The sequence below is a fragment of the Pinus tabuliformis genome, chromosome 1_2 (assembly GCF_031772625.1).
Source record: "Pinus tabuliformis cultivar Carrire ecotype Pingquan chromosome 1_2, CPIR1, whole genome shotgun sequence".
In the NCBI taxonomy this organism is placed as follows: Eukaryota; Viridiplantae; Streptophyta; class Pinopsida; order Pinales; family Pinaceae; genus Pinus; species Pinus tabuliformis.
The window spans coordinates 411,680,043-411,692,253 of record NC_142298.1 but is presented as its reverse complement, the minus strand read 5'-3'; the positions used below and the strand labels follow the sequence as shown (position 1 = coordinate 411,692,253).

The 12,211-nt window shown below is 33.2% G+C and overlaps 1 protein-coding gene across 1 annotated transcript; it reads left to right on the top strand.

Annotated features, from left to right (window-relative positions):
* The first annotated feature begins 6,846 nt into the window (after nt 1–6,846).
* Nucleotides 6,847–7,856, top strand: LOC149206081 (protein C2-DOMAIN ABA-RELATED 10-like). Its single transcript, XM_089393623.1, has 3 exons — nt 6,847–7,009; nt 7,180–7,281; nt 7,380–7,856. The coding sequence occupies exons 1-3, from the start codon at nt 6,905–6,907 to the stop codon at nt 7,638–7,640; spliced, it is 468 nt and encodes a 155-aa protein (XP_089249749.1). The 5' UTR covers nt 6,847–6,904; the 3' UTR covers nt 7,641–7,856.
* The last annotated feature ends 4,355 nt before the right edge of the window (nt 7,857–12,211 follow it).

Below are 12,211 nucleotides of genomic sequence, written 5' to 3'. Positions count from 1 at the left end.
TTCATGGTGTGGTTTAACGTTGAGGACAGTGTTCCCCAAGGGGGAGGGTTTTGTAACAACCCTGGTGAAAATTTCATGTAATAAAAGCTAATAAAGGAAAAATAAGACAATGGTTAAGGGACGATTATTCCAAGCTGAATGTTGGGCAAAGATGTCTTAATGGGCATCACTGGATGTGTGTTTTGGTTAAGGAAAATTGGCAAAAGATCAGGCAAAGGTACTAAAAGGAAAAATGGCATTTTTAGCACATTTATTTATGAAAATAAAGGAAATTAGGAGAAAAGTAAGGTGAAAGGTTATAGGTTGCATCTGAGGAGGAAAATGAAGGAAAATAACTGAAAGTTAAGAAAATAGAAGCCTCATTAATAAAAAGTCTTCTAAGGATTAAGTGGTAACCTCTTGTGAGTTAAAGTTTGGAGCTCTCTAATTATTCTCTCTTTCTCTCTGTCACTCTTGGTCACTTAGATTTTTCCTAGTGCACTCTAGCTTTGGAGAAAAAAAGGAAAAGCAAGCCAAGGGAAGGGAAGGGAAGCAAGGATCAAGGAAAGGAAAGGAGGATCAAGTAGCTTTAGCATGAATACTTGCAAGTAACATTTTGCATGTGTGGTTGCCTGGCTATTGTGGACATGCATGGCTTTCCATGTTGGTGTATGGTTATCTTACTATCGGTAGCATGGTTTTCCTGAGTTATGACACTGGTTTTCAGCCTAGCCTTGATTTTTTCTGGATGAGAGGGTATGTTGGGATGTTTATCCCGATTTTGAGCTTCAGTTTGTTGGATGGATTTCAGAATCCGGGGCAAAGGTGGTCTCACGTTTCATTTACAAAGGCCTAGAAATGGCCTAACCGATTTTGGCGGGATACATGGTAAAGTCTAAGGTAGAAGTCTTGGTTTAGGGCATAGTGATCCTGGTTTGGATTTTTGTAAAGCCTTGAAGACTGGTCTCAATTTAGGGCCTAGTGATCTGGGATTGGATTTCCGTAAAGCGTGAGAGACAAGGAAACCAAAAATTCCTCAAAGATAGTGACGGATTTGGGATGGCATTCCAAGTTCAATTTGCTTGTGATCGAAGCATCAGTTTGGTATGATCATGGTTTGGTGAGGATGGTGGTGGTTTAGCCTTTGGATTCCCTTAGTTTTTCTTGGACTGCTTGTTCTATGAGATCCTACATTCATGCTTGGAATATGGCATGGGGGTGACTCACTAAAAGAGAGATTTGGATCAACCATGTCTATGGTCAGGTGGTACTTTGAAGTCCCGAACTTGGTCAGATTTGTCTATGATTAATAAAAGCTAAGGTCTCTTACTTTGCACTTGCTTACATGTGGATTTAATGGCTTCCATATCTCTGATCTTTTTATGGTTTTATGTTGGTTATAAGCATGGTTATTTCATCTATTTGCTTGTAATTTTTAAATGGATGGATGCAAGACCTAATTGATGTTATCACAGTTCAATGGAGAAGGTTGTGATCCTTGTCGATATGTTTCATAAGTTTTTTGTAGTCTTTTATGGTCTGTATTATATCCTAGACCTATAGGTTGCATTAATGCCAAGCGTTTGACAGAATGTTAGTCCCGGTTGGCGATGCTTAGGCCTAGTTTTGTGGTTGAATTTTCATTTTCTTACCTTGATATCATGTATTTGATGGATTATGTACGTTTTAACAAGTTCTAAGGAGAGGCCGAGATTCTGGGCTAGAAATTTGGCTCAAATCCCAGGGATGTTGTCACAGATCTACTAAAAGGAGTCTAGGGACATTGACACATGTGCGTGTGAGGGAGACTTTGGATCCTAGTCATTGTGTTTCCTATAGCATGAGCACAACCATGGGTTAAAAGGCTTAAATCATCAGTGAGACTCACGGACATGATATCTGAGTGGTTAACATGTCTTCTGAGGATGTTGTTACTGATGTGGAGGGGTTGTTTTAAGGTGTTCCTACGATTCCATTTCCTTAATGTCTCCGAGGAAGTTGAATACCTTATAGTAGCCTCTCTCATTGCATATTTACCTCGGATGGTTTGTTGCTTGGGTAGACCTAGGAGGAGGGGGTGTTACAATGATCTCCTTATTTCATAGGCCTTGAAATGAAGATAAGTTCATGTCCCGAGTCGCATATTTGGTTGACCCTTGAAAGATTATGCTTGATTCCTTCAACATAAAATGAACTTGGTGCTCTTCCCTTCCTATTAATGAGACTCGTTGTGCCTTTACCAACAATTTTAGCGGATCCATTGTCTCCCAATGTCAATTTTCCATATTTTTCTTCTCTTATTATGATGAATTTTGTTTGGTCACCTATCATGTCCCTAGAACATCCACTATCTAGTAACCATTGATTTTTCTTTTTCTAAGCATATAAAACTAAACTACAATTTTTAGAGGTAGATTCTGCAATTTTTTCCTCCAAACATTTTGTCTTTGTTCAAGAGGAAATTTTGTGCTATATGGTCTATATTATTACATTTGTAACATTTTAGAATATACTTTGAAAGATGGGAAATTCATTTATAACATTTATTTTTCCTTTTTTCTTTGTTTAAAGAATCTTATTTTGACGATTACCCATTTAAGCCTTGCATTGTTTTTCCCAATGACCAAATTTTTTATATAAGAAACAGTGACCAAGGAAAATAGTTTCATACTTTTTAGGATAAGATTTCCTTCATGCGATATTCCTTTCAAGGAGGTCATACTTATCATTCCTTGGATGAACTTTATTACCTACAAGGTTATAATGATAAGATCCTTTAAGAACATCAATAAAAATTATAGGATTTTCTTCTTGATGGCCATTGGTTTCTTCCTTTGGATTCAAAGAATATTTTATATACCTAAGTCCAAATTTGTCATGTAGTTACCTTTGAGAGTTTATAATTACATTGAATGTATGGGAACTATTCAAACTCTTGTTGGCTTTTTCCAACTCTTATTTTAGAGATATAACTTCTTTCAATTTTTTGAAGATTTATTGCTTTTCCTTTAGCTTGTTGCTCAATAATCCTTCTATCCTTTTAGCTTCTTCCTTATTAGTTTTGAAAGGATTGATTTCCTGAGATAGATTTTCATTCTTTTTTATAAGTCTCTCATTTTCTTATATAGCACTAATTAGTAGTTCCTTCACATTTTCTTCTACTTCTTAACGAATTTCTTCTTTTTTAGCTATGAGTTTCATTTGTGAAGGCCATGCATGATACTTCACTACTTCTACCATATTCTTCCTATTCAAGAGATTTGTCATTTTCTTGTTTGGAGAAGAAATTCCTTTTACTTGAGCCTTTCCTATTGAAGGTTCTTCTCTTAGATTCATATGAGGGTCTTTTTTAAGGATTTACTATTTTTCATATATATAGTATTGTCGATAATTATTTTGGTTTGAAATTTCTTACGTATAGAATGTAGAAAAATATTCAATAAAAACCATGTAATTTTCTATTGAATTTAATATTTTTTGGCGAATATAATATATCTAATCATATATACGTAAAAAATAAGCAAATTTGTTATGAAATTGGGGAATAGCTTTTCAAAAAATGTTGAAAAATAACCTATTTATGAAATTTCGCCCCTAAATTTCTCCCTAATTCATATTCATCATCACTATCATCATTAAAAGGGGATTTTTGTTGCATAATGTCCTATTTTACCAAATCTAAAGAAAATGAGAGGTAGATTACATTTGACTTTTGATCCTCCCATCAGCTCCTTGATAATTTTTTCCATTAAGAATCTTTGTTGTTGCAATTACAATTATTTCCCTTTCTTGATGTCTTAGAAGCCTTGAATGCAACTTAATTTTGAATTAAATTTCCCTAGCTCATCTCATATGCTCTGAGAAATTCATGAATTGACCCACTAATAAAGCGTCCAAATCTTTTAGTTATTTTATGGCAAAAACCTTGGAATCAAATGATTTGGAGGAGAACTCAATACCTTTTGGACAACCATATTTTCTTTGACATCTTCAACAAGACCATTGAGATAATTGACCACCTCATCTACTAGGAGAAACAAAGTAGTAAGATATTCTTCACCATTCATCTTGAGACTTTCAAACCATGTTTTATAGGTTTGAAGCTTTTCGTTTTTCTCCTTTTCATCTCCTTTATAAGTATGGATGATATTTTCCCATATCCCTTTAGCTATTATAATGCCCATAACTTTGGTGAATTCTGTATCTCATGCTCCAATTGCTATAGAATTCAAGGCCTTTGCACTTGCCACATATGCTTTCTTCCCTTCTAGATCTGTTGGAAGTCAATATGGGTCTTGTATCAATCTGCGACATATTTGAAAACTTTGATTCAAGGAGACATTAAGTAGTATACCATTCTAACCTTTGAGAAGAAAAAAATTGTTCCAACAAATTTAGGGACCTTACCATCTTTACTAGCCATTGTGATTAAAAATCCTTCTTCAAGATGTTAGGCTAATCTTGAATAAAATGGCTCTAATAACAATTGTTCAAAATACTATGAGGGGGTTAATCAATAATCTTTTCAACTGTTAGAATATACCACTTAAGATTTTTATTAAAAATTAAATTAGAACACAAGAAATAAAACAAAAGTTAATTTTATTGATGAACATAGTGAAGTCACCAATCCTCTTTTACAAGAACTCAAACTCGAAGTGGTACAAAAAAATATCTAAGTAATTCAAGCCTCTAACCTTGAACAAATCCAAGCACCAACTTGGTCAATATGAGGATTCCAATCCTCTCAACAAATCAAAGCACCCACATGGTCAATAATGAGGACTCCAATACTCACAATAAATCCAAGCACCAATGAGGACACCAATCCTCTATCACAAAAAATTAGAATCCAAAATGTTCAATACTTCCAAAGATTTTTTTTTATAATGGCTTAAGGTTAGTTTCAAATCTCATTCAAATACACTTCATAGGATGCTCCAAAAATATCTCAAAACTACTCCAAACCTTTCCTTTAGAAAGACTTCAAAAGGCTCGAGAAATTGCTTCCTAAATGTTTCAAAAACTCTATAAGTTTGTTCCAAAAGACTGCAATAAGAGGTTGTTTTAAGCTTATCCAAAATATACTCTTAAGAATGCTCCAAAGTCATGTCTAGGCCCTCTCAAAATTTGTTCTAGATACTGTTTAAGTTATGATCCAAAGTATCCTCCTAGTTATTATAAAGTCTCATCAATAAATGATCGAAAGTTGCATGTAAGAAAATGGTCAAAACAAATGCCAAGATTAATTCTAAAGGAGGTCAAATATTATCCATTCCATAGGCATAATTTCTCCAAGATTCAAATATTATTATAGAGGGATGAATTGCAAAGCCAAATCTGACCTGAGAAGGTTGGGTTTGTCCATAGAGGAGTGACATAATTGTAGTTTGCAATCACGGAGGGGTTCATCTCTTATCATAGATTCAAAGTATTAGAACTAAGGCTAGAGTCTACTCCAATGTTGCTTGAGGTTTTCTCCGAGGAATATCCAGATGTCTACTAAATAAAGTTGAGTAAAGGGTCGAAAAATTTCAGAAGCCAAGGTATATTACATGCCTAAAATGTCGAGAGGAAGGGTTATGTTCAAGGGAGAAGGAAAAAGTTTGAGTTCTTCTTCACAAGTGGCAACAAAGGAGTTTGAAATCGAGCAAAAGAATTCTCCACAAAATAAACATGCATTCACCTATAAATTCTAAACCAAAATAGACATATCAATTATTGCTCCTTGCTTTGTCTTGCCTTTAAGTTCATAAGCTATCAACTTTATCTTGACGCTTCAGGTCAAAGCTCAATGCCTTGTCTTCATTGGTAGAGATGGATGAGGAAATGGAGGAGTTGTTATGTCTATATATACTAATTCGTCCATGTATTGAATCCTCATGTCTTTTGAAAAGGGACCGACTTATGTTCATGTAGGTCAACTCGAAGAGGGAGACAAAAAAATGTTTTATTCACTTAAAAAAATCATTTCTTCTCATGAAGAGGAGTGAAGAGACATGCTATAGCTCATTGGAAAAGGCTTAAAGTGCTCTTTGTTTTTTTGTCATTCTTATCTTCATCATATTATCCTTCAACATCATTAACAAATTATTCTTCAAACAAATTTTATTTTATTTTTTATCATAAAATAAATTAATAACTAAAAATTATATGTATGGGTAGTAATTTTTTAGTTTATTAATTTTTTTTATTACCACTTTTAATTAAATATATTATTTTTATAATTTAAATGTGTTTGAATATTATATAAGTTAAAAATTAAAATTTATTAGAATTTTAAATTAATTTTTTTATTTTTATGCATGATACCGTTAAAATAATATATATATATATATATATTAAAAATTAATTATATATTAATATAAATACCTACTAAAATTTTATTTCCAAATTATATCAACTAATTTTTAAAATTTTCATTTATATTCCATTTTTCTGGCCCTCATCTTAACGACAAATGCCCCAAACTTGATCTAAGAGAATAACAACATATTTTAATGTTCATGAGATATATTATCGCTTTGACAGATGTGTCTAAGGAGCACCATGGAAGACACAAGTGGTTGCTTTACATGACAAAGAAATATACCTTGCACGACGTGGCGCTATGAAGAAATATCCCTTGGAATTTACTTTAATTTATGGAAGTGTTTGAACAAATTCGCACTAAAAATGTTGTACCAACGCCGCATAAAGTTTGGTTCCATTCCTTTGCTTTTGAAGTCCGTGACTCCATTATTGGATCCACGTATTCGACAAGGTCATATATTCTGTCTACTTTTTAGGTTTCGGATCAGGACCGAAAACTTCGAAAGTTCTGTTCGTTTGACGATGCACATGATTATATAACCTTTAACTGATTACAGTCTCTGCAACATCACCGCTCTCACTCGTTATATTTTGTGTAAACTGCAGAGCAGAGATGGGAAAATTGACAGTGCATGTGATAAAGGGGACGAGTTTAGTAATTAAGGATCACTTCCTAATGAGTAGTGATCCTTACGTTGAGATCACGTTGGGCAATCAAGTCCGTAATCTCTTAACCTACCAACTTTTCATTTCAGCACAGCATTTATAGTAACCCTAATTCAGCAATAAAACTCAATCTTCTGCTATAAAATACAATGTTTAGGTTTTTCCCATTGCTAGGAATTAATACACCTAACTTGAAGTGTTTTTCCCTGTTTCTGTTCTCAGACGATGAAGACATCTGTGAAAAAAAGGACCCTTAATCCAATTTGGGAAGAAGATCTTAAATTCACTAATGTTTCTTACCTTGATCATCACTTGCTTACTGTGGTATACTCTTTAAACCTAAACCTAGTTCTTTCTCAATAATTCTTTACCCGTTGCATGTGATGATATGTATGAACGAATCATTTGTTTGGGCTGTGCAGCAAGTGTGGGATGAGGATAAATTCCCGAAATTCAAACGGAGGGACTTCATGGGTGAAGCTAAAATTGAACTACAGCCTCTTTTTCAAGAGCTGACAAATGGAAAGAAAGTAGTGGCTCAATCCAATAATAACTATCTCGCCAGAGATAGTTTGATCATCAATCATAATGATGGTCGGATTGTTGAGGACGTGTGCCTGAAGCTTGGTCACGTTAAATCTGGTCTCTTGGAAATGAGACTCGAATGGCAGCCCGAACACTGAAGCGTTAGTTTCAGCAACTGGGAGCTGGATAGTTTCTATCATTTTAGATGGTTGTGAAAGTCTGTAAAAAAATCTGAAATAGGTGGTAGGATACTGAGGATATTAAGGCTTTATATATACAGAATAGAGGCTTAATGGCGGGATGTTATGTGAGAGGTACTTGTAATCTGTATATCTGTCAATCAATGCAATACGTGTTGTTTCTCTTTCTGTATATATCAAATGACTAAACCCCTGAACACAAGTTTCCGTGATGGATGTTTTCCCGATGTACACTCTACAGTTGAATACTCATGCATAACATGTCATCTCATCTCTTAGTTCATGCGCTCGGACAAAAAATTGACCATAAATAATTGGACACTACACGGTTCCAGTTACTACTCCAGTTTGAAGTATATTTGGCCGTTAATTGTAACCACTTGAATAAGTATATTGTATTGTTTTTGTTTTTTAAGTTCAGTAAGAATATATTTTTATGAACCCAAAATTCCAAAATTTCATTAAAGCCATTACCAATTGAATTACACAGACTTAAAAGAAAAATAAATAAATTTATTGTATTGTTATTCCGTTATGTACTCAGAGTTTCATCACCCCTGTGAGAGTTTAATTGAAGGAGATACGTGTAAATGATATTCGATGCGTCTGTTGTACTTCAGGAGCAGCGTTGTTAAGGTTGGTTAATGACGGGAACAATCACAAAATGGCCCCATATTTATTTTTCAGAAAATAATATGAAAATAATATAAATTTCTGTTGAAATTTTGAAATAACTTTGAAATTTTTATAAATTAAAATTAATTTTAAATTTTAAAATTTTGGAATCTTATAAATTTTCGATAATACTAAATCTCTTTTCATTATATAAAAATATACAAATACTACCTGGATTGAATTTTTTAATTTTTTTTTTACCAGATGCTAACAGAGTTTCACGTCCCATCTAAATTGTGCCCTCATTATACAACTCCTTTAAAAAAATTGGCGGCGTTATTCATCCATGCCACCAACTGGATAACTTAATATATTTCCGTTTTTGCATTAGTATATGTAAAGTAAATTGGTCAATTTTGGTTATTAGGAAATGGCTAATAGATAGGAGAATATTTATATAGCATATATAAATTAGTTAAGATTTATGTCAGAGTAATTATGTTATTTTTATTATTTTAATTAAATTGATTAATTAAAAAATAAATGTTATAGTTTTTAATATGTTTGTAGTATCATTTAATTATTTTAAATTAATAATTTATAAAATAGTTTAATTGATAGGTTAATTTATTTTTTTCTATATTTTAGAAAATGTATATATATTTAAATTATATATTAAATTTTTTATAATTGATAATAATAACAATAATTTTAAATTGTGACACATATTATAAATTAAGTGTTTTGATATGTATTATAATTGATGCTTATATTACGTCACTTAGTTTATATAGCTACACTAATTTTAAAATATAATAAATGATATAAAATGTCTTTACTAATTAGTTATACATATTGTACTTATTACTACTACTATATAAACTATATAAATCTAAAAATGAAGTTTACATTTTTAAAAGTTTTGATTTTGTTTAATCCATAGTTATTTGAACTTTGAATATTATTATTTATATAAAACTTCGTAACAAAGGAATGGTCGATTAAACTATATTATGAATTTGAAAAATTAAAAAATTTCCTTCATATTAAGTATATTCACACAATAAAAACATAATATTAATAATTGAGCAAATAAACAGTTAAATAGTTTCACCAACTTCTAATAATCTAATAAAAACTTGGAAGGTTAAAGTACCAAAGGTTAAGCCCACAACCTCTACCAAGTATAATTCACTTCACAATCATGGATAATGCAATCGTCTACTCGGTGTGACCAGCTATGCTCTCCTCTTTATGACAAGTCCTTGGATGACCTGTTATGTTGTGGCGATTCTTATTTCAGACTCTATAATATTTTAAATGCCGTTTGACATGGCCATATTCCAATATAACAAGGCCCATGCCACTGTTATTGAAAAAGAAACTGAGATCAATATGCTCCATGGCCCTATGCCACTGTCATGGAAAAAGAAACTGAGATCAATATGCTCCATGTCAAATAGCATTTAAAATATTATAAGATCTGAAATAAAAGTTACCTCTACTATTTTTCTATCAATTACTTCTGAATTTAAAAACTTTTATAATTATATAATAAAAAGATAAAACCCAATCAAAATGTATATCCTTCACTTCATTAATCATAATGATAAAACGATAACCATCAACGACGAAAAACCGATGTCAAATCTTCACTTAACCGGCGGAACAAATTTGAAATGCAATGCTTGGTGAGAGTTCCTCGACATGACTTTGCAGAATTTTGTTGACGGCACATACTATCCATCCATTAGGTTTTATAATAGAATCCTGACAGATTGCCATCTTGACCAGATCTGTTGATTCCGAATTGTTGTGCCCAAGAAGATTGCCATTGCCATTAAGATAAAAAGCAATATGTCACTGTCATCCATTATGACTTTCTCAGGGTTCAATTTTGAGGTAAAAATAAAGCATTGGTTTACTGTTTTTTCATCCTATTTACTCAATATTATATTGCATATCATTTTATTCTCTTTTAATAGATTTAAATATTAATTGAAAAAGCATTATATTATATTCTTATTCCATTAATTTATATGATTATCATTTTATTCTTTTTTAATAGATTTAAATATTCTCCTTTAATAAATTTTATTCTTTTTTAATAGATTTAAATATTCTCCTTTAATAAATTTAAATATTAATTGAAAAAACATTATATTACAATATATGTACAACTGATATCCATACAATCAATTAAGTCACACTTGACAGTAACCCAACAAGATCCAACAAGATTCTTTCATATAGCGTGAATCAAACCTGGGTGGGGAGGGCAATAGTGCACCCTCCCAACCACCGGGGACAACCAGCGATACAAGGTGTAAAGACAATCTTATCTTAGTTAAATGATTAGATATAAAGCCAGGAAACAAATCCTTTGATATTTACCTTTGAATTATATGTATATTATTTAGTTCGCATTTAGTAGATTAGATATAAAGACAATTTTATTCTCCCTTGATGGATCAGATATAAAGACAATATACAAATTATTTAATATTTTCCTTTTTAACACACTTGAGATTCATTACAAACAATGTATCCACGCGGCACCTCAGGCAGATCAACACCCTATTGAATATCATTTTATTCTCATTTGAGGGTTTTATACGAATATCATTTTGTTCTCATTTAATTTACAAAGGAATTTTATTCCCATTTAATGGATTAGACCTAAAGAAAGTAAACAAATTATTAACGTTGACACTTTTTTTAATAAGTCGACCAATATTTCCAACCCTATAGGTTATTTAAGGCCTTTAAGACAGTACCGAATGTCATGCCTAACAGAAGCATGCCCATACTGTCGGTTGTATCAGGCTTCTCCCTTTCCGGATTATCATCCATCTTGTTGTCCTCTTCTTATATTGATGGTCATCCGAATGCAGCGGCATGTGTATTATGTTCCCATCCATTACCCACACCACCTGATATTGATGGCATGGAATGTAGTCATACAAAATCATAAGATGTACTGATACTGTGTATTGGTTGGGCAAAGTCTAATCAGTCATATATATAGGGTATTTAATGTTTAGCGATATTCACACAGATTAACACGAGAGAGCGGGAGTTTCCACATTAAATAATTTTTAGATTTTTCGATGTTATCGGAACATTAAATACTCTATATAAAGCTGGTTAAGCGTTGTAGTACTGGTTGGATGAAATGTCCGAATACAAAATGATCCGATCTACGATGTGGATTGTTGATAAATAGTGTACGATGTGGATTGTTGATAAATAGTGTATATGAAATGATGTATGTGGTGGATTTGTACGCATTAATATTATGCTATTTGAATTTGAAAACCGGCCCAAAAAATTCAAATTCGAAGTTTGAGCTTGTAAACCCACCCCGCCCATGCTTCGTTGAAGACATCAAACACATTTAGGGAGTTTCGGGCGTTCGTTTGTAAAGGGAAAAGTTGTTGGTGTTGACATTGGAGCTGATACAGCAGGTTGAAGTGCAGGTGTGCACCCTCGTGGAGTAACAACAGGTGGTGGAGGAGAAAATAGTGGTGGTGGCATACATGGTGGAGTTGATGGCGGTGGTTTATGGGGGAAGGAATTGGAGGCGAAGCTAGTGGTGGAGGCGGCATAGGTGGGGGACATGGCAGTGGTCTTGGCGGAGGAGCAGGTGGTAATGGTGGCCTCGCTGGTGGAGCAAGTGGCGGTGGTGGCTAAGTTGGTGGTCACTGTGGAGGTGTGGGCAGAGGAAGTGGGGATGGAGCTGGAGCAGGTGCTCATGGTGGATCAGTTGCAGGTGTTAGTGAAGGATATGGCTGTGGAGCTGGAAGAGGACTCCCGCTATCTGCTTCTGTTATCTAAAACAAAGATTGAGTCTGCATAACGAATGGCAAGGTTTGTTCGGAGAATTCTGGCATGTCCAAAAACCATCGTTTCTC